We start from the raw sequence: 22,884 nt of genomic DNA, 5'->3' as shown, positions 1-22,884 counted from the left end.
AATTGGTAACATATCAATAGAACACCTTCAACTGAAATCAAAAGATCTTGTCTGAGTTTAGGGCATACAAGCTGTGAAGTGTGTAGTATGAACTTGGGCAAGTTACCAATTTGAACTTTACTTTTTTTTTCTTATGTATAAAATGAGGTTAATAATACTTTGCTAACTTTAAGTTCCTTTATGAAAGAATACTTTTTAAAGTACTATACTGTAAGGAGTATTATATTGGGCATCTTTGATTACTGGTTTTTTTTGAAGTCCAGTTTAGAGGAACAGTGAGAATCTTTGCTTTTAGTATTGAATTCACATCAGTGGTTAATATTCTACCATGTATTCTCATGTCACCTGCCTTCCTCACTTCACTGAAGAACTGTTCTGTGCACCTTGTGCTTAATGATAAGGAATTTTATATGTAAGATGCCTGTGTACTTCCTCCTGCCCTTAGAAAAGGAATCTAAGCGGTGGTGTAGTGTTTTTTCTCCTAAGTGTCGGCTGAGTTTTAAAAGTAACCAATCAAACTTGATTAGAACATGTGTAAGCATCTCCTCATTGAAGATTTATGTACTATTTTCTGAGTTTTTTAAAACTAAGCGATTTTCCCAGTTTATTTTACGGTACTGGCTGCTATTAAAAATATTTGGAAACATGTTTTAGAATAACCTGTCTCATAATAAGCTTGGGTACTATATGCTGAATTTTTTTCTGATATCCTATGAAAGTCTTACCCCAAGAATAATTTTTTTTGCCTATGTGAGGAGTGTCTTTCTTTTGGAAGATGCCATTTTGATTATAAACTTTGAATGATACCTGTTCTTTATCTTATTGGAAATGTACCATAATTTCCTCCTTAATGACTTGAGGGTGGGGACATTTTTTGAAAATGAGTAATGGCAAATAAGCTCAGCTTTGTGGTATCTAACACTTTGGTATTTAAAGCCACCATTTTAAGAGGGACTAAAGGAATCCACATTTGTTAGGAGTACATATCCTTCATTCTGTAGAGCTGTTGTAGCCAGGAACAAGCAAAGATGTATGCCTCAAACATAAACCTATAATATTTACAGTTTTTCTTTCTTGTCCGTTAGGGAGTTAACTGGCTTCTCAGTCTGTGTAAAGGACAAGGAAGTGAGTCAAAATACGTCTAAATGAACGTCTGTTAATGTATGGTAAACGCCACCACACATTTCTTCACTTTTTAAAGGAAAATTCCAGTGTGAGATTATTATAGCTTGGTAAATCTTCAACTTTTAAAAGTAAACATATCAACATACAATTTCTCACTCAGTTTTTAGAAAATGATGACTGCTTGTGTTTATGGCGTGTGGCTTTGTGATGTTCCCAAGTAAGGATCTGCTTTAAAAAGGATTGACTTTCTCATAGGTAGTACTCAAAACTCATTCTTTTGAAGTGACAGGTAGTTTAAAGGGAATTTTAATATTTGTTGAGACAGATGATGTGTGGGTCATAGTTTGTTAATAACAAGCAGTCAAGAAAGGATCTTAAATTTAACCTTTTATTCTTTTCAAGTATTGACACCAATACTGGAGTTTTCCTTTAAGTATTTTCTTTTGCATTTTCAACATAGCCTAAAATGGAAAAGCTGAGGCCAAATAAAGTTTTATTTCTGGTATTTCATTATTTCATTGTTTGAATCATCAGTATGGATTAATGCCATACTAGATTGTTTTATACACTGTAAGTCATAATTGGAACAGATGTTCTTCATCTTCAGAGCCACTCTTTTGAGTAAATATCTGGCATACCAGGCTACAAATAACTGAAGAGATTGGGGATTGATTGGCTTTTTTTCTTTTGTGTGTTCATGTTGACTGCTTCCTTAGGTTAATGACCTGGCAAAAATTGCTGTGTTTAAGATCTATTAATTTCAAATTGGAATGTTCTCTTTTTCTCCCTGTAGTATTAAGATCATTTACTTTTCCCTGTAACTTCTACATTCTTTGGAACTTTTAGGTTTTCTCAAATTTTCCTTGTTGCATTTTTAGGGTTATTTTAATAGAGCTTTACTGAGTTACATATTTGAATTGTGCTAAAAATGCATTTATTGGATTTAAGTGATGTAGCTAACCTTTGGATCATTGTCACTTCTAGAAGTCAGTCAGAGTTTGACTTCTCTAGCATTACTTGGAAGAGTCAGATAGTCAGATAGGTCCAAGCTTTAAGCGTTAGAAAGGCAACAGTCTAGCTTCTAGAATAATTGTCAGAAGCCAAGTATGTAACTCTGTATCTGTCATTTCCTTTTTGGGGAAAATTCATCTGGTCTTTCTTAACAAGCTGTGTTAAGAATTCCTCTCTTTCTTATGCCTCAATATAATTGCATTTAAAGTATGTAAACTTGAGCACTTCTAGGTAGTTCATCTTCTAAAGATCAAGAAAGAATCAAGGTAATTAGATTTCTGTAACATTTCTCAAATATATATTACTCCTATTTCCAGGGGCAGTATCTTTGGTCTAGATATTACTGGACCTTTTGTTTGGGTAAGTGAGAGGAATTTGACTTTCCTCTTAGAAATGGGAGGACCTAGGAAAAGCAAAGGTAGTAATTTCCTCTTTGGTTTAAAGAATGGGATTGGTCTTTGTTTATTTCCACTGAGCTATGGGTAGATTTTCCAGTAAAAAGTAGAATAGTAGCTGGTAATAAAAAATCAGGACTTAATTGGTGGTGAGATACTTTCTTTGCAATGTACGCTTATCTTACTGTCTTGTGTTTTTGTTTGTTACAGATAAACATGATGCTGGCAAATCTATACAAGAAGGCTGGTCAGGAGCGCCCTTCAGTCACCAGCTATAAAGAAGTGCTGAGGCAGTGCCCATTAGCCCTCGATGCCATTCTAGGTACAGATTATTCTCAGCTTATTTCTATGTAGTGTTTACTCTCTGAGATGTTAGTTCTCAGTCTTGGCTATACATTAGAATTTTCCCATGCCTAACTTCCAGAGAGTGATCCAGTAGATTATTATTGTCATGTATTTTTCACACATCAAGAAATATTAAGTTATGGTTGTTTTGCCATCTGCATCTTGCTCAGAATAGGGAAAGGGCACCTTGTAGTCCATGGAAAGGGTAACTTATTGCTTCTTGCATTGCAGAAGAGGAGAGCTGTGCCTCACTTTATTTCTCCTGTTTTCTGTTGGATTAGGTTTGCTGTCCCTTTCTGTAAAAGGCGCAGAGGTGGCATCGATGACAATGAATGTGATCCAGACTGTGCCTAACTTGGATTGGCTCTCTGTGTGGATCAAAGCATATGCTTTTGTGCACACTGGTGACAACTCGAGAGCAATCAATACCATTTGGTGAGAGACACAAAGTTAATTCAGTTTTCTTGAGGCCCTTTGCTTGTATGGAGATCTGATGTATCTAAATTAGCAAAATAGAGATAGGAGATGCTTATCTCTTGGTGTCGTAGCCTATTGTCTTTAGGCTTTCTTAGTCTCTTAACGTACTTAATGGTCCTAAAAGTAAGAATCCCTGCTGTGAGGACCTGTTAAATGTAAACTTTGACCAAGTTCAGCTCTGTATTTGCAAAAGTGGTAACCCTTGTAAAGCAGATTGTCTTAGTGTGTCATGCTTGAACCTGGATGAACATCTTCTTTGGACATCCCAGGAGCATAAATTGCAGCATCTGACCTGGGTTGTTTCTGTAGAACTGGGATTTTCTTTCTAGTCAAGTAAAGTCCTGGGACAAGAGACTGGGTCTTGTGTTATATGAAGTAATTTGGTTGAGTAGTAAGTAGCAGTCACTTGTGAATGACATTACATTTAACACCATGTTGTCCTCTGAAAACCTGCAACCAAAAAGTTCTTTCTAGGTAATGAGAGATTTCTGTTCATTCTGAATATTGGCTTTCTTACCCTATGTAATATTCTTTAAATCATAAACTCAGAATGAGAAAATATAGTGAATATGGTTTGTTTTAAAAGTTTTTATTATGAAATATATATACACAAAAGAGAATAGTACCTATATTGCCTGTCACCCAGATTCAGCAACTAAGAGGATTCATAATAGATGTTAAGGGTCAATGTTTAATATTTTGAAGTTCACTAGAGAAAAAGTCCTTATTGCGAGATAACGTGGACCTGCTGGGAAGCTTAGCAGATTTGTACTTCAGAGCTGGAGACAATAAAAACTCTGTCCTCAAGTTTGAACAGGCACAGATGTTGGATCCTTATCTGATAAAAGGTAAGTAATTCTTGAGGCAGGGTGAAAGTACCTGTAGAGGGGAGGATCAGGAAAGAAAGGGAGAAAATATAGCATGATCTTCTGATACTAGTTTTCATATAAATATTTTGTGGAACTTATTGCAGTAGCCTTTTACCTTTTTAGAGGTCCTGACACATGTCTGTAACACTTGAGTAATTCCATTTTGAGCAGTTGTTTTTGCTTGAATTCAAGTGTCTCCAGACAGATCATTATTTGGCTCTTTTTCTTTTGGGAGAGGTGATATCCCTTCCTTATGATTTGTAAATTTATGGTGTGCCTGACTGGGAATTTGGATGGCATCCCCAAAACCGTAATATCCTTTTAGGGAATGTAGCTTCACTGTGTCCTTATTATAGTTAAAAGGCAGTACGTGAATAGACATTAAGGAAGGGATGAGATGATTAAAGGAAGTGATTAGGAATGAACAACAAAAAAATCATTGATCTGAAAGATTATAGCTGAAGGAGTGAGCCATAGGGACTTCCAAAGGGTGAGTGTCCAGTGACTGGCAGCAAGTGATGGGTAGTGGGAAATAATGTCTGATAGATAGGCTGAAATCTGCTTGTAAAGTCCCAAAAGAGGCCATCAGAAAAATAATGGCCTGGTGACAATAGTTAGTTCTGTAGACTCTTAAGCCATGAAAACAACAGAGCAGGGAGATGAGGAAACAGATCCAGAAAGATGAATTCATTTGCCTAAGGTCTCCCTTCTGTCCAGTGCTTATTTCTCTCCTCAGAGCTGCCTGTGCCCATGATGAAAATGGTGTGTTAGAAATACTAGTCTGGCATTAGTTGACAGCTTGGAGTTGAAACCTCAGGCCCGAGTTTGGGGGTCAGCAGGAGTGTTGCAGTGATCTTGTCATGAGAGGCATTTTCCTTGGAGTCTGAAGGGATAACAAGGGATGAGGGGGGTGGTGGGAGGAGCTAGGTGACAGCAAGCATGCTACCCTTTTTATAGAATGTGAGTGAGAATAAGCAGGGAGTGGGGTGATCTTAAATCAACTGGACTCCAGAAAGAACTAGATGCTTTTTCTGGAATAGGCTAACTTTTTCTGAGACCCACTGGCATATTCAGTGTATACTCTTTACTATGCTTAGGCGTCTTGGAGAAGAGAACTTAATGCTTTTTTTGGGCCTTTTCTGGATATGAGTTTGGATAGCTATATATCATGCCACAGGTTGTAGGGATGAACAGTTCCCGAAAATAATTGGCTTTCAAGTTGTGAGGTGTAGTTCCTTTACTCCTTTGCTTTTTTGCTAGCTATTTATTTATTTATTTAGAGTGAGTGGGGAGTGGGGGGAGGGAGGGAAGGGCAGAGAGGGAGAGGGAATTCCAAGCAGGCTCTGCACCATCAGCACAGAGCCTGATGTGGAGCTCGAACTCATGAACCATGAGATCATGACCTGAGCTGGAATCAAAAGTTGGACACTTACCGATTGAGCCACGCAGGTGCCCCTCTACTCCTTTGCTTTTTACATTTTTTGGATGTGTTTTGTTTTTTTAATAGTCATGTTGTAGGAAACTGGGAATGCCGGTGGGAGGAGCTCATGATTGTGGAAAGGGCTCAGACCGAGCCAGAGCTGGGGCCTCAGTGGGGACTCTGATGAAGGCTGCTGCTCATTTATAAAGGACTCCTGCCTGCTTTTTAAAAAAGCCTCTTCCTTTCTAGGAATGGATGTATATGGCTACCTCCTGGCAAGAGAAGGGCGGCTAGAGGATGTGGAGAACCTTGGCTGCCGCCTTTTTAATATTTCTGATCAGCATGCAGAACCCTGGGTAGTCTCTGGGTATGTTTATACATTCTCTTTTCTTTCCAGGTTTCAGTACATCCTTTAGGAAATTGTGGTGCCTCCCAAATAGAATATACGTTGAAAACACAGATTAAGAGATAATCAGACTTAGATTTAGATCAAGGCCTTTGACGTTGGATATATTAGTTACCTCTCTGAATCTCTTTTCTCATTTGGAAAATGAGGATTTTCATGGGGCAGGTATCAACTGAGACAGTGCATCATGCTTAGCACTGGAAGCCATCAGTGAACAGGCTAAGAGCTGCTGCTTTGTTATTTACTATGGCTTTATAAGTTCTCTAAATATCTCTCACCTGATAACATATCCAGACATCAGGTTCTTTTCCATAATTTTTCCTTCCATATCAAGATTTCTTCTTAAAAATAAATATTTAGGATTGCCTGAGTGGCTCGGTTGAACGTCTGACTCTTGATTTAGGCCCGTGACATGATCTCAGAGTGGCGAGATGAAGTCCTGTGTCAGCTTCCACACTCAGCGTGGATCCTGCTTAAGTTATTCTCTCTCTCTGTCAAATACAAATAAATGAAATACAGAAAATGGGTTTTTTGGTACCCCCTCTCCCCTCAGTATCTTAGGTTAAACCTGTAATGGTTTGCAATAAGGATCAGGTAGCGTGCCTTCTGTTTGGTTTTTAGATGAAGTTTCTTTACCATTTTCTTTTAGGTAATTTTTTTTTTTTCTTTCCCTCCAGGTGTCATAGCTTCTATAGCAAACGTTACTCTCGGGCCCTCTATTTAGGAGCCAAGGCCATTCAGCTGAATAGTAATAGCGTTCAAGCTTTGCTACTTAAGGGAGCAGCACTTAGAAACATGGGCAGAGTCCAAGAAGCAATAATCCACTTTCGGGAGGCTATACGGCTTGCACCTTGTCGCTTAGATTGTTATGAAGGTAAGATGAAAGCTATAGATAAATAGTGTGTGGCATCAACTTGGATGGAAGGTTTTGTTAGGCCAGCAATTCCCAAACCCTGTTGTATGTTAGAGTTCTCTGGGGGTACATTTTAAAATCCTGATGCCAGGTCACTCCACTATAGTCTAAATCAGAATATTGTGGTTGTGCGATAGGCACAGTATTTTTTTGATGATCCCAGGTAATGCCAACATGCACGTAAGTTTGGGAATCACTGCATTAGGCATTTATTAGGCATTTTAGAAATCATTTAGGATTTTCACTTGAACTTTAGAATTTTTTTCTCATTCTTTTTTTCTGGTTTTTGGTGAGGGTGTAGTTGGGGTAGATTTTTTTGTCCTATTTCTGATTGTTTCTCAAACATGGCCCACTCCTCAATGTGAATCTCTGTGCTGGCAGTATGCTAGAGTGCTTGGTTGTGTCTTATTTTTTAACAGTTCTCTTACCTCAAGCCAGAAATATTACTCATGGGGTAACTCCATATCCATATGACAGTGTCGGTTGTGGGAACTAGTCTGTTCATTGTGACCTCCTGAGTGGGCACGATCAGGGTCAAACTTTGTTTTGTTATGTGCTATTTTAAGTACATGTGAACTGACCCTAGGAGTTAAAAGGAGCTGTGCCAGCTTCAGCAACGTTTGGTGACTGAGTCACAGATGTTAAAATAGATCTTACAAGATGCAGTTCCTCCAAAAGCATATTTTTATAAGAATTTAAAAATAAACCCAGGAGTCTAGGAGTGACTTGTTCTTAACAGGAAGATGAGTTTCAGATTTGAGAAAGAAAATTTGGAAGTTGGGGTAAAGAACAAATCTGGTTAGATATTCAGAGAGCTTTGCCTATTGTGGATTTGTTCTTAAAGTGTCCCCAGTAAATCAGGCTTTTGGTTCCAGTTTAAATTTTTGATCCTGAAACTGTAACTTCCCAAGCCTCTCAGCTGCTTTTGTCACGCTAGTTCCTTTCTGCTGCATGCCTGTTTCACAAGAGCCTAGGAATGCAGTTGAATAACGAACTCCACAATATTTGGACAGAGGATAGTTAGAGTCACTGGGGGTGGAGGACCTTCTGCAGGCCAGCTTCGTGGTCTCCCTGCACTCAAGCTACCATTTGGAGTTTTGAATCAGGATGACATTATGCTGTCCAGTGCTTCTTGCAACCTCCAGCTGAGCTTCCTTTATTGGCAGAGGCACTGGATTAGTGAAGTGCATTCTTTCCATTTCCTTCTGAAGTTCCAGTGGGGGCTTTAGCAGGGAAATAAAACCACTCAATACATAGTTGAAAGAGCCGTATTCGGAATCCAACACATTGACCCGAAGAGTTAGGTAATTTCTGTTAAGTAACCATAGTGTGTGGTAGAATGTGCATGCACAAATATTATAAATGCTGCTGGGGTGGAGGAGTATGCAGAGAAAATCTGCCAGGGATGTGTGGGTTTGGAGTTTAAGCTGTTTTTCTGTTTTGATGAGTGCTTTGTGTCAAAAAGCACTTCCTCTGTTCTCAAGTTCTTGGCAAGAAGAGTTGAGAGTTGACTCTGCTTGAAGTGTCCCCATAGGGCATCTTGTTGTGGGTATGATAAGAGGCAGGAGCTGCCAGTCTTGATTTGATGTATTTGGCCCATCTGATTAAGTATTTTCCATCTAGGTTAGGGAAACGTTCAGCAAATGTCTTTTGAGATAGCTTTTATGTTTTAAATGAAAAGTTGTCCTACTCTTTAGGTTGCTCCATAAGTCTGTTAGTAGAAAACTTGCCAAACTTGTAGTTTTGTAGAACTGGATTTCACTTGGAACTTAGGAGCTCTTCCATGTAAGCCTAGGACTAAAGGTGACTGAAGACAGCTGGAAATCAATAGTTCATTAAGGGGCAGTAGAACCTTGGGTTTTGTTGTCAGCACCATCTCTGTTTCAAGTAATGATTAGGGTCACGTTTGTTCCTCTATCATTCAGCTGGGCTGCCTACATGCTTCAGTTTACTTACGTGTGTTTCCTTCGCTAACTAAAGGTGCCTTTGCAGTGCATGCAGCCTTTTTCCATATCCCTCAAGTGCTCTGGGGAAGAGCACTTATTCCATCTAGACTACTCTCCAGTCTGATCTCATCATCAGAGTTTTCCCCTGGCCTGCCCTTTGTCTGAAACTTTGAAGGTTTACAATCTGGAAGGCTGTCAGAGTGGAAGCATTGCTTGGAATGGTAATGTGGTTGAGCTTTCTGTGTTTTATTTTTTCAGGTCTCATTGAATGTTACTTAGCTTCCAACAGTATTCGTGAAGCAATGGTAATGGCTAACAACGTTTACAAAACTCTAGGAGCAAATGCACAGACCCTTACCCTTTTAGCCACTGTTTGTCTTGAAGACCCAGTGACACAGGAGAAAGCCAAAACTTTATTAGATAAAGCCCTGACCCAAAGGCCGGATTACATTAAGGCTGTGGTGAAAAAAGCAGAACTACTTAGTAAGTGTATCTTATTTACTTCCCTTTTGTCATTAATTATATAAAACCTGATCTCATTGGATTTCCTGGTCCCAGCTGGTTACAGATGACCAGTCAGGTGTGTGCCTTTTTACAGTAGGTTTGAGTCCATACAACCAAATGTAGCTGGCTTAAACTGGCCTGGATTGGCAGTGACTGACTTTTTGAGTGGCTCAAACCAGCTATACTTGGTTGGTACCTGTTCAGCTTACTTTGATCTGGTTTTGGTTGTCCTGAACTAGTTTGGGCTGAATATAACTGGTTTTAGCCAGCTTGAACTGTTTTGACCCATCTGGATTTGCTTATGACTTCCTTTTAGCTTTGGTTGTTTTAGTCCTAATTTATGATAAAGTCCTGGGTTTGGGCTAGTTTGGCAAATAAAATGCATTTTGGCTTTTTATTTGAACTTAGGTTAAGAGTATATTTTTCAAAATCAGAACTCAGGCTGTACATTTCCTAATAGAAGAGGAATTCATATGAGCTTGTTCTTATTTCCTGCCACACCACTGTTCTCTTAAGGACATCTACAAATAGACTGTTGGATTATAATCATTGTTGTGGTTTTGTGTATATGATTTGAGATGGGAGTATATTTTCAAAACGTTGTGTAAGTAGGAAAATGAGGGTCTTTTTCTTTTCAGGCAGAGAACAGAAATATGAAGATGGAATTGCTTTGCTGAGGAATGCACTAGCTAATCAGAGTGACTGTGTCCTGCATCGGATCCTAGGAGATTTCCTTGTAGCTGTCAATGAGTATCAGGAAGCAATGGACCAATATAGTATAGCACTAAGGTAGGCACTTAGCCTCCCATGGGGGGGAAGGTCAATGAGGGGTAGAAGAGGCAGGGAACTATGTAACAGGAGTTCTGGAAACACACACACTTTTGTGCCCATGGTTGAAAACAGAGTAATGATAGTAATGGTAGAAGAGTTATTTGTGAGTTCATAACTTCTAAAAAAAATAATAATAATTTCATAAAGTATATTAGCAACATTAAAGAACTGTTTCACTCCTAACCAGCCCACACCACTATATCATCAGTTTTCATTTGTGTAGATCATCTTCCTGGCCTCACCCATGCATAAACGTATTTTTATAGGGTATATGTAGTTATATATTTTATATTCTGCTTTTTCAAATCAAAGTATTGTAAGTACTTTCCCATGTTTCTACTGTAGTAGTTAAGAACTTAAGCTCTGAAGTTTGAATACTACCTTCACAACACCTGTTATATTGGGCAAGTTACTAACAGATTTCCTTGTCTATATCTACCTTATTAGGTATTAAATGATTAAATGAGGATTAAATTATTATTCCATGTAAAGCTCTTAGTGCTGTGCCTGGTACATAGTAAATACTAAATAAATAGTGGTATTCTTACTGTTTAACATAGAAGTGATTTCTTTGAGGGTTGTCTCCGTGTCTATAAAGTTATGGTGAAGGCCTGTCTTTAATCGAGTCTGATCACATCCATTTACTTGTTCAGCAGTTGAGCACCATGCATGTGCCTGGCATCTCAGTAACCACTGGGTATGCTGTGATTCCGGGAGCTCTCGGTCTCAGGCGTGCAGACTGATCGATGCCACGTGCTAAGTGCTTTCATAGCAGTCTCTAGAAGGCAAGGTGGGAGCCCATAGGGCTGGGAGCCCTGGGTGTGGGTGAGAGCTGTATGGAAGTTTTCAGGGAAGAGGTAACAAATCAATCTACAGTTATGTAAGTAGGAACAGGACTCATTAGAGGTGGGATTTGCTAGAGATTGGACACCCGCTGGCCTTGATGGTAACCACAAAGGCAAGAGGAAGAATTGCTTAGAAGTCAAATAAATGTTCTGGAGCCTCTGAACTTTGGGGGTTTGGGCATGTGTAATGACTCAGCTGCTAAACTCGAATGCTTGGGTAGGGGGGTAGCTTTGGGTCCTGGGGTCTAACTTAGGAGTTGACAAATCTGTTCCATGGTAAGCATGATGATTTGATTGACTACTGAAATGCTGATATGGTTAATTATGTCAGAAGAATGTGAAACACCTTAACTCAACAGAAAAATAAGTATTTTTTTTGTAACTTTGTAGCCTAAAAATCTGATACTGTTAAGAAATTACATTTGAATTTTTCTGTTAATGGTGGTTTGCTGCTTTTTCATTTGTGTTATCTAGTATCTTCCTCTAGCAGAATGCTGGGCTAATAATGTTTAAGAAATACATGGAGAAAAACTGAAATTAAGAATTCTAAAAATTAGGACAAGACGCCTTTTTTCACTTCTAGTGGTGGACTCCCTCGATCCTGCCTGTGGAACCACAGTTGTTTGGAGAGGCCAGGCATTAGCAGTTTCTCTGTGACTGGGTGGTCATTTCACTGCCGTGCCAGGGAGATGACACATCAGCCAGCAAGAAGCAAGGCAGAGATTCAGGCCTCTCCTTTGTTTTGTTGTCCCCTAGTTTGGACCCCAATGACCAGAAGTCTCTAGAGGGGATGCAGAAGATGGAGAAGGAGGAGAGTCCCACGGATGCCACTCAGGAGGAGGATGTGGACGACATGGAAGGGAGTGGGGAAGAAGGGGACCTGGAGGGCAGCGACAGTGAGGCGGCCCAGTGGGCTGACCAGGAGCAGTGGTTCGGCATGCAGTGAGGCAGGCGGCAGCTCTGTGGCCACACTGGCCTGCCCTGCTCTGAGCACTTCCGTGGACTGAAGGAGCCCGGAGGAGCCCGCTCTCTGGGAGGACATTGATTCCGCATGTAATTGCAGCAGGGGTCTCTGCCCCTCGCTCCGTATTTCTAGTAGTGAATTCATTTTTAAAAACTGAGCCTGACCAACCTTCCATCTATCTCTGTCCTCCCCTGCTCCAGCCAGGGAGGATCGAGTGAGCTCTCTGGGAGGCCTGCAGATGTGCCAGGGCTTCTGGGACAGAGTGCTTTTTATATAACTAATTTCTAAATCTGAAAGCTTGAGGAATAGACAGTGTTTTGTCTGTGACATTGTGGGTGAGTTTAAAGGAGTGACTTGTCACCCAGAGCAAAAGTGTCCTCTCCCATGTCAGACAGCAGCATGGGCTGGCCCTTTCAGAGCGGGTTTCCTGTCCCGGAAATCATCATCCTGAGCTGTCCAAACTTCCCTAGTAACCTTGCTTCCTTCTGCAATGTTAGTAATGCCTTAAGCTGACAGTTGCTATTTTGCAGAACAATTTTCCTATTTGCTAATCTGGTAACTTGCCTATGAGCCTGGGCCGGATCTGAGAAACAGGTGTGACCTAGAGCATGACCAGAGGCACACCTGGGGTAATTAACTAATAAAACTGTTTTTTGTACAGTAATGGTGTTGGGTTGATCAGAATGGAAGCCCTTTATAGATTCTTACTTTTTTTGGTCTCTCACAATGCATTGATTCAGCCCCAGAATTATTTGCCATAAATACACTCCTTTTCTTCCCAGAGTTTTGGGAGCCAGGAGGATTGGTAACTTCAGGTAACATTGAGCTAATTCATCTATTTGCATTTTTGATTGGTTAAATTCCCCCGGGGGGTGAGTCTTTGGCCTGTTTTAGACTGGTTCCTCCCAGTTCTGTCAGAAGCACTAAAGTCTGTGTATGGTTTCAGCATTCTGTCACGGGGTCAGCAGGGGGCGCGTTCCCTGGGCTTGGTGCTGGGAGAGTTCGCCTACCGTCTTCCCCTTGTTTCTTCAGATGCAGTGCTTTTCACTATATCCTTAACTTGGAGGCGAAGGTGGGGAGAATGGCACAGCTAACCCCAAATTCTCACTAAAACAAAATTATTCAAAGGTGGTACAATAGGTGATTTTGATGTAAATGGAAAGTTCTGTCTTAAAGTGTAAAAACCATGGACATGTACGGTAGTTGAGGAGCTCAGAACATCTGATAACTATAAGGGCAAAAAAAGTTACTGTTCAAGTATCTTTCAGTATGAGACTTAAAGCCTGGGCAGCACCATTTGATCAAGCAGTTTCTAAAGAGCCCAGCCAGCAGTTGGGGTCGTTCCAGGTGAGCATACTGCCCCGAGAAGGCACTGCGTACTGGCCTCAGTGCTTGCTCTGGATGTAGCTTCTTGGCCTTCGCCTTGCCTCCTAGCAGCTGTTAACCAGTCTGTGCGTTGGAAGAAAAGGTGAAACATCTTTGCCATTCCCCTGGCTAGGGGAAGAAGCCTGGCCACATCCAGCCTACATGTTTCTGCATGTCAGGCTTGTCACTGTTCCCTCTGAGGTTCCCATGGGGTCAGGATGTGCCTCAGAGCCCAGGCCCTGCACATTACCTTCTGTCAGCCCCAGCATGTTCCTCTCCCCTTTCCTGGGCTGGCCCTCAGCTCTTCTAGGAGCCCCTGGATCATCCCCAGCACCTCCATCCCACCAGCACCCTGGGCTGGATCCCTCCAATCCTTCCCAACTACAGCTCCAGCAGTTCTACCCTGACCATGTCAGTGTCACAACCAGGTTAGAAGAGGCGACTGAAGCTACATTTTGAGAGCACCTGATGTGGGATTGGTTCACATCAAAGAATGGGAGGAGTGTGACTTGAAGATCTCACCTGGCATTGCTGCTATCACTTGGTCTCACAAAAAAATCTTACGAGGGCAGGGAGCTCCATGAAGCAGGGACAGAATCAGGCTGCCCAGCGCTCTGGTTGTCCCATTGAGCCACCTTCCAGGAGATGAAGCATCTTGACAAGTGATGGCCTCCCAACTGCTTACAGTCACCAGAGATATTCTGGTGTCTGGAGTTTCACACACCATTATGAGGAGAGGGATGTTTTAACTGATCCTGTCTTTTAGCCCAACCACTTGCAGCTTGATCATAGCACTGGTTTGGAGTAAGGCTACATTCTAAAAGTCCTTGCTGTCCCGCTGTCAGAGCTGCAGGTCAGGAGCCAAGTAGTTAGGTTCCTTGGTGTGGGCTCCCATATCTTCTGGGCTGAGGACTCAATAAGCCCACAAGGAGTTGAGTACGGTGCCCATTGTGTATCACGTTATCATTACTAGGGTAAATGCCAGACTGCCAGTCTTCCCCTCAGGAATTGGGGGCTGATGGGATCACTCCAGAGCCTTCTTGCCTTTTTCTCTTGGAGGTCCCTCAGCTAAGTGGAGAGGCAGGGTCCTAAGGAAGGGTGCTCCCTGCCCTCTGGCTTGGGTTCTCACACTCTGAACTCTTGCTATGTGCCAGGGACCTGGCAGATCTGGTTAATGTCAGGAGCTTCTCAGGAGCTCTCCTTGCCAGCCTTAGTTTGGGAGCCACACTCCTGCCAATGAATTCTTCCTCGGAATGAGAACGGCTTTTACCCAAATCTGTTAATTCTCAAATTTGAACATACTTCTCAGTGATGCAGATTACCAGGCACAGCATCAAACCTGAATCCAATGCCAGGGCCTGGGCCCAGGAGTCTGCATCTTCAATCATTCCCACCTTGATTTGCTATTCTGATGCAGGTGTTCCATGGTCCAAATGTTGAGAAACTGGGAGTGGGGGTTTGAGGGTCCCAGAAGCTGTAGGCTTAACCTCAGAAGGCCTGTGGGGACCTCACCATACAACTGCCTGGCCAGGTCTTTGGAGGCCATGCCTAGACCAGGGCTGCTTGGCCATCCCTGAGGTCACAGGCACTGCCTGCTGCGTGGTGACTGCATTCTCTGTTGGCTACAGACAGCCCTGACTCAACAAGCACCTCACCGTGTCCTCTGGGGACCATGGCCATAGCCAGGCCAGCCAGGGATCCCTGGCACTTGGAGGGTCCATTGAGGTAAGTGCCTCACTAAGGTTTTCCACTTCTCTCTGGAGCCTCCCTGCCCAGGGGCAGTGGATGGTGGGGCGGGGTGCGTGCGTGCGTGTGCATGTGTGTGTGCGCGTGCACGCGCACACCAGCTCCCACATTCCCTCTTGGGGCACAAAACGGCAGGCTTCTGTTGTCTGGATGTTTCTGAGCTGCTCGGGCTTCACCACTAGATGTGTGGGGTTTTTCCAGATTGCTGTGGAAGAAGTCAGTTGTTGGCAGCACAGAACATGTCACTTATTTCACAAACCACACAGTATCAGCAACACCAGGAATAAGCCAGAAGCCTACAAGTTGGTCTGCTTAGCAGCCATTAAAAGAAAACAGTTTAAAAATAAGAGTACCCTCATGCATTGCTAGTGGGAAAGTAAAATGATACAGCCACTGTGGAACACAGTCTGGCAGTTCTTCAAAAGTTTAAACAATTACCATATGATCCAGCAATTCCACTTCTGGGTATGTAGCCAAAAGAAGCAGGATCTTCAACAGATACTTGCACACCCATGTTCATAGCAACGTTATTCACAATGGCCGAAAGGTGGAAATAACCCAAGTGTGTTTTGTTAGATGAGTGGATAAACAAAATGCAGTGTATATATGCAGTGGAATGTGATTCAGCCTTAGGAAGGAAATCCTATCACATGGTACAACATGGATGAACCTTGAGGACATGCTAAGCAAAACAAGCCACTTACAAAAGGACAAATGCTATTAATTCCACTTAAGTAAGATCCCTGGAGGAGCAAAATTCATAGAGACGAAGTAGAATGTTGGTTACCAGGGACTGGAAGGAGGAGGGGGAATAGGGAATTCGTGTTTACCAGGGAGAGGTTTCCATTTAGAATGCTGAAAAAGGTTCTGGAGATGGGTGGTGGTGATGGTTGCACAATATGAATGAATGTACTTGATGCCACCAAACTGAAAAATGGCTAAGATGGTAAGTTTTATTTATATATATTTAGAGAGAGTTATATACATATATAACTATATATATATATATATATATATATATATATATATGTACTTTTATGTGTATACGTATACAACTAACAGCCAGTAAAGAAACGGCCTGTAGCCTGTCATCTAGATGGCCCATTAACACATGTTTGTAGTTATATGTGTTATGTAAATGTACACATGATTTAAAAAGTTCAAAGGTATAAAATTAAAAATCTACTCACTTTCCTATCTCTACTGAATCCCAGTCTCTCTGTAAATGTTCTAGTACTACCTTAGGAAAAGAGTTTTGAGCTTTTACTTAATGGTCTGTGTATATGAAAGTTACACTGAAGCGGTCATGCTGTCCCTCCTGAGAAATTCCTGCCATTTGTGTCTGTGTGCTCTTCCTTGTTTGACAGTTCCACAGAATTTCATTCTGCGGATGGAACAGTTTCTGTAATCCTTCTGCTCTTGGTGGACACTTGTTTCCAGTTCTGTATATAATTATAGTCTGCACTGTTGTGAACGTGCTTTGGCGTAATATTCCAAAGACACACAGGTCAAATTCTTTGTAATTTTTGGGTCTCTGGGTCTCATATGTGCATTTAAGGCTTCGATGGATGTTGTCAGATTGCTCTCCAGTAGGTGGGGGTGTTTGTTTCCTGCATACTCACCAGTACCAGTGTCAAGTGGCTTTTTTTCTTTTACCAGTCTTAGATGTGATACATACTCCCATCATTTTTACTTGTTTGAACTGTATTTGAGTGATCATCTGGGCCAGGCCACAAGGCAAGCCCTTTGCTTATGTTAGGACATCTTAACATTATGCCCCTGAGGTATAAAGAGAAAATGGACTAAGGTCCTCAGCCTTGCCACATTTAAAGATTGCCAGACAGTCAAGGGCAACATCATCATGTTGGTCACTTAAATCTTCCAGTGTCTGTCTCTTTATAAACAATCCTCTGGTGACCTCCTTTGTGCTCACAGCTTTTTCCTTCTTTGGGTAAATTTCCAGGAGGGGGATGTCGGAGTGATAGTGTATAATCTTTTGGAATTTTTAAGGGGTCTGGTTGGCTGGTCCTGTCTCTGTTCAGTGAATCTGTAAGCCAAGGCTGGCCCTATGGTGTCCTCTGGCCATCCCAGTCCTTCCAGGGGGTCAGTCCATTTATTGGCTTCAGGTTAGCTCCCTGGTCTCTGAAACTGCCACCTTGCTTCCCCTCGCTGGAGTTGAGATCTTGTGGTGGACTCTGGTGATGTCTGTCAAGGCGTCTGCCTTTGCTTTCTTGGGCCTTTGGGATTTGGGGCCTCTTCCCCCACAGGATAGCCCTTCCTGGCTCTAGGCTGGGGAGTGTTTTCCTGGATTGAAGTCAGATCTAGCTTGCTTTAGGGCTGAAGAAGACTCTGATGAGGTTTATTGTGTGTGTGGGAGGGGGTATTTGCTGGCTACTTGTGTCCTGAGTCCCCATTCTTCCTTCAGTGCCCCACTGAAGGATTCCCACTCTCCCCAGTGGAGGGCTGAGCCTCTTGGAGGGAGGGCCTCTACATCACTAGGTGGGAGCCTCAGGTCCATGATCTGTCACTAGCAATGTGGCTATGGGTAGCCCTCTTAGCCTCTCTGTGCCTCCATGTTCCTTTGGAAGAGAACTCAGGGTGTCTGATTCTGTCTCCCTGTTGTTGGGTGTGGGGGGCTTTGTGGCAGGGATGTCAGCACTCAAGGCCTGGGTGGAGCATCTGGGAGGGCAACAGCCTCCAAGAGCTAAACTGGGGATCAGTGTCCTTGTGGACATGGGCCTTGCCCTCTGGCCTGCAGGTTGGACCTCTTTTGGTGCTAAATTAACAGATTTGCCCTGAGCCCCTCTCAGTGACAGATTTAGTTCTGCGGGATCATCTTCCATCCATGACCTCAGCCTGCTTGTCCCACCACCGGCTGTCTCCCATGTCAATCCCCTGAGGCACTGGGGACTTTGTCCAGGAATTGAATGGAGTGGCATCAAGCAGATATCTGTCCTGAGAGAGGCCTGTGCCCTCTAGACTGGGTGGTGCCCAGACTGAAGCCTCATCCTTATGGAGCTGAAACAAGCTGATACCCAACATCCTCGCAGGCCCAGGCCACTTCCCACTCCTGTGCTGCTGCTTTGCTGAGCCTGGTGCTATGTGATGGGAAGGGACAGAGATGACCTCCCCTGCTTCCAATCTGGAGCTTTTTCCAGAACAGTGGGCATATACTCAAGCCAGTAATGCATTCACCTTTAGGGGAATCCAAGGGGAGCCACCTTGAATCAGGGCCATTTGGAGACAGACCCCCTAAGGAGGTCCAGGAGAACAGCCTGGTGTGGGTGTCAGGGCCCAGAGCCTGCCCAGGGGACCAGAAAGGTAATTATTTTATTTTATTTTTTAATAAAAATGTGTATTTGTGGGGCACCTGGGTGGCTCAGTCGGCTAAGCATCCGACTTCGGCTCAGGTCATGATCTCGTGGTCCGTGGGTTCGAGCCCCGCGTTGGGCTCTGTGCTGACAGCTCAGAGCCTGGAGCCTGTTTCAGATTCTGTGTCTCCCTCTTTCTCTGACCCTCCCCTGTTCATGCTCTCTCTCTCTCTCTCTGTCTCAAAAAAAAATAAATGTTAAAAATAAATAAATAAAAATGTGTATTTGTGAAGTATAGCACACATACAGAAGTATATGAAAACATGTAGTGTTTAAAAAACGACAGATAAAATACACACGTACACTCTACCCAGGACAAGAAATTGAGTGCTTTACAATCCCAGAAGCCCCCTGCATGCTCAGACCTGATCACAGCCCTTTCCCTCCCTCCTTCTGTCCTCCACCTGCTCCCCTTGCCAGAGGTAACCACCATTCTCAATTTTGTTTTTACACTTCCTTTATTTTCTGACCCTGCAAGTGGTGAACTAATTGTTCTCACCTGTACAATAATACTCTTAGGTGTTTTACCATGTTTTTATCCTAAACAAATTTGTTTATTCTTGAACTTAATGTAAATAGAGTCCTGTCTGTTTTTCCATGGTATCTTTTGCTTAACATTTTTTTTTTCATGTTTGTTTATTTTGAGAGAGCATGAATGTGCACTCATGAGCAGGGGAGGGGCAGAGAGAGAGAGAGAGATCGATCCCAAGTGGGCACTGAGCTGTCAGCTCAGAGCCTGACCTGGAGCCTGATGTGAGCTCATGACCTGAGCTGAAACCAAGAGTAGGACGCTCAACCAACTGAGCCACCCAGTGCCCTGCTTAACATTATTTTAAAAATTGATTCATGTTAATGCTGCTATAACTCATTAATGTATAATTAATAGACATTGTTTTTAGAAAAGTTTTAGATTTACAGAAAAATTGAGTGGTTAGTACATAGAGTTTCCATATACCTTGTGCATTGTCTCCTTATGTTGGTATGGTACATTGGTTATAATTAATGAACCAGGATTGGTACATTATTGTTAATAAAAGTCCATAATTTATTCAAATTTTCTTAATTTTTACCTGATGCCCTTTTTCTGTTCCAGGATCCCATCCAGGATAGCATGTTTCATTTAGTTGCCATGGGTCCATAGGCTCTCGGGCTGTGAAAGTTCCTGAGACTTTCCTTGTTTTTGATGACCTTGACGATTTTGAGGACTGTCAGGCATTTTGTAGGATATCTCATTCAGTTTTTGTTGCTATGTGATATATAATTTCATTGCTACATAAGACAATATAAATACTATGTTCTAATATGTAATGTATGGTTGTAACACTCCCATCTTATTCTTCCATTGATGGACATTTCAGTTCCTAATTTTTTGTTTCAAACGGTGCTGCTATTTTACTCTTGGATGTGTCTTTTAGTGCACACAAGCGCACATTTCTGTAGGCCTAAAGCCAGAGGTGGAATTGGTGGATACAGAGTATGTGCATGTTCAGCTTTACCAGTTACTGTCACACTGTTATCCCAAGAAATAAATTTACAGGTATAACCACAGTCCTTTGTCCCACTTCCTCACCAGAAGTTGGTATTATCAATCCTCAATTTTTTCCAACAGAGTAGGTGTGAGATGATACAGTGATTTTAATTTACAGTTTTCTGTTTTATGACAAATTTGACCATTTCATATATTTACAAACTACTTGTGTTTCCTCTTCCATGAAATTCCACCCCCCCACTTTTCTATTGAGTTTTCTTTTTACTCAACAGAAGTTCTTTATATATTCTAGTTATAACTCAGAATAGGAGTGGCAAATACCTTCTTCCAGTTTATGGCTTTCCTTTTCCTTCTTTTTATAGTATCTTTGGATTAACAGAGGATCTTTTTTTTTTTTTTTTTAATAAATTTCTTCATTTTGAGAGAGAGAGAGAATGAGGTGGGGGGGCAGAGAGAGAGGGAGAGAGAATCTCAAGCAGGCCCCATGCTGTCAGTGCAAAGCCTGACTCAGGGCTTGAACCCACAAACCATGAGATCATGACCTGAGCCAAAACCAAGAGCCAGACGCTCAACCAACTGAGCCACCCAGTGCCCCAGATTAACAGAGGGCCTTAATTTTAATGTAGTTAAATATTATCAATCTTTTTCTTTATAGTTGTGTTTTCTAATGCTTAAGAAATCCTTATCTCGGGGTCAAAAGTCTATTCTCCCATTTGTATGGTGTAAGGTAGGGATCCATTTTTATTGATTTTTTTCATTTATGTTTAAACATGCATAACCATCCGTTACTGCAAAATTACTTTTCTCACCAACCTATGATGCCAGCTGTTTTACAAATCAGGTGTTCCTGGAGGAGCACACCTGTCTCTGCGCCCTCCCTTTTGTACCATTAGTCATTTTTGTATCCCCGCACCTACACTGCACTATCTTAATTACTATAACTTTATAGAGATTGGTATTTGGAAGAACAAGAACCGCTGATGTTATTTTTAGTTGTGTTTTGGCTATTTTTAGCTTTGTCTTTCCATAAAATTGTTAGTATCAGATGTTCTAATATATTTTTTAAGTTAGATTCACAATTCTCAAGAAAGCATATGGTAAAATTAACCCAGCCTGCCTTTCTTCTCCCAGTTTCCTCTTGTAGAAGTGACCACAGTCAATAGTTTTTTGTGTATTTTTCTAGAAATAATCTTAAGTTGCCAAAGCTTGTGTGTATATCACTCCCCTTTTTGTAGTTGGCTAGTTCATCAGCAGAGTTTATTTAAAAAGTAAACAATTTTCAATGGAAAAAAACTTTCTTAACAGGTCATGATTTACAATACCAAAGAGGTAATAAGTGTTATATTTTGTATATTTTTAGTCCTAAATGAAGTAATTTTGAGTAGTTTCTGAAATTAAAAAATGTGTTTTATAATTTCTACTAATTTTGGTGGAAAAGCAACCAATTTAGCTTCCCCAACGTTCCTAGCAGAGTTCTGGATGGGTTTGTGTCTCTTCGGTGCTTCAGGGAATCACGTTAGAGGCACAGATTGTTTTTCAAAACAGGAACATCTGGGTCAGGCTGAAATCCCTCTTTCAGCAATAGCTGTGACAGAAATAACACATCTAGGATATTCGTAGAGAGTTATGAATTATATTTGGGATTTCCTGTCAGCTCCTATTGTCCTATTTGTTCTTTCATTTTCTCCTTCTGTTGATTTGTTAGTGTTGCCTCTCTCTGTCTTCTGCTTACCCGAGGAATAGCAACATACTTACCGGTGTATCTGCATCTGAAGCTGGCCAGTATCTTCTCCGTGGGTCCTGCGTCACAGAGGCCGCAGGTCACTTAGGGCAATTACCTCTGCCCCCATCTAGAAATTCCCTTAGTGTGAGAGTCTGTGGGTGAAGCACAGTTCTTGTTTGTCTGAAAAGCTCTTTATTTTACCTTGATTCTTTAAATACTGTATGTTTTTTTTTCCAGGTTTAGAATCTAGGGGTTGCCAGTAATTTCTTTCATCCTGTGAAGCTGTCCTTCCACAGTTTCCTGGCCTCTACTGATACTGTGAAGTCAGCGGTGTCACTCCCTCCTGTGAAGGTAAAGGTAATGTCTCTTTTTTTTACTCTGCTGCTTTTAAGATTTTCTCTTTGTCTTAGATTTTCTGCAGTTCAATATACCATGTCTGGGGCAGGATTTCTTTTTATTTATCCTGTTTGGGATTTGTTGGCATTCTTGCATCTGTAGACTGCTGTCTTTTATCAGCTCTAGAAAATTCTCAGTCATTATCTCTTCAAATAATACCCTTCTCATACTTTTGTCATTTGAAACTATGATGAAATGTATGTTTGACTTTGTCAGCTTTTCAGTCTATCTTCCAGGTATTTTAATCTTTCTTCTATATTTTCTATCTTTTTTTCTTTTTCTCTGCTGCATTCTGGTTAATCATTTTTTTAATTAAAATTTCTTTTTTAAGTTTATTCATTTATTTTGAGGAGAGAGAGAGAGAGAGAGAGAGAGAGAGAGAGAGAAAGAGGGCTTGCATGTGTGCGTGAGTTAGGGAGGGGCAGAGAGAGAGGGAGGGAGAAAGAGAATCCCAAGTGGGCTGCATGCAGTCATGCAGAGCCTGATTTGAGGCTCAAACTCACAAACCATGAGATGATGACCTGGGCTGAAATCTAGAGTTGGATGTTTAGCAGACTGAGACACCCAGGTGCCCCTGGTTAACTTCTTATATGTCTTCCTCTTCATTTGTTATTTTGCTGTGTCTACTCTGATGCCACACCCATCCATGCAGTTTTTAATTTCTGTGATTGTACTTCTCATTTCTAGGATTCCATTTGATTTTCATATGTGCTATATGTTCATTTCTTTAGAATTTCCTGTCT

The 22,884-nt window shown here is 41.7% G+C and overlaps 1 protein-coding gene across 4 annotated transcripts in view; it reads left to right on the top strand.

The window, feature by feature from the left end:
- The window catches only part of ANAPC7 (anaphase promoting complex subunit 7), a 37,073-nt gene that overhangs the window by 6,812 nt on the left and 7,377 nt on the right, over positions 1-22,884 (top strand). Inside the window, exons 1-9 of one of the 4 annotated variants that reach the window (XM_042910830.1) lie at positions 8-1,232; positions 2,742-2,853; positions 3,158-3,311; positions 4,059-4,201; positions 5,892-6,009; positions 6,726-6,922; positions 9,166-9,390; positions 10,050-10,200; positions 11,844-12,715. In XM_042910830.1, the coding sequence (XP_042766764.1) occupies positions 2,748-2,853; positions 3,158-3,311; positions 4,059-4,201; positions 5,892-6,009; positions 6,726-6,922; positions 9,166-9,390; positions 10,050-10,200; positions 11,844-12,033 (1,284 nt within the window). In that variant the 5' untranslated portion in view covers positions 8-1,232; positions 2,742-2,747 and the 3' untranslated portion in view covers positions 12,034-12,715. Of the gene's footprint in view, positions 1-7; positions 1,233-2,741; positions 2,854-3,157; positions 3,312-4,058; positions 4,202-5,891; positions 6,010-6,725; positions 6,923-9,165; positions 9,391-10,049; positions 10,201-11,843; positions 12,716-21,982; positions 22,103-22,884 lie in introns of those variants that run through there. The other 3 variants (XR_006195322.1, XM_042910828.1, XM_042910829.1) reach the window with 3 other exon arrangements.

The sequence above is a fragment of the Panthera leo genome, chromosome D3 (genome assembly GCF_018350215.1).
Source record: "Panthera leo isolate Ple1 chromosome D3, P.leo_Ple1_pat1.1, whole genome shotgun sequence".
In the NCBI taxonomy this organism is placed as follows: domain Eukaryota; kingdom Metazoa; phylum Chordata; class Mammalia; order Carnivora; family Felidae; genus Panthera; species Panthera leo.
This window is presented reverse-complemented; position numbering and strand designations above follow the sequence as displayed.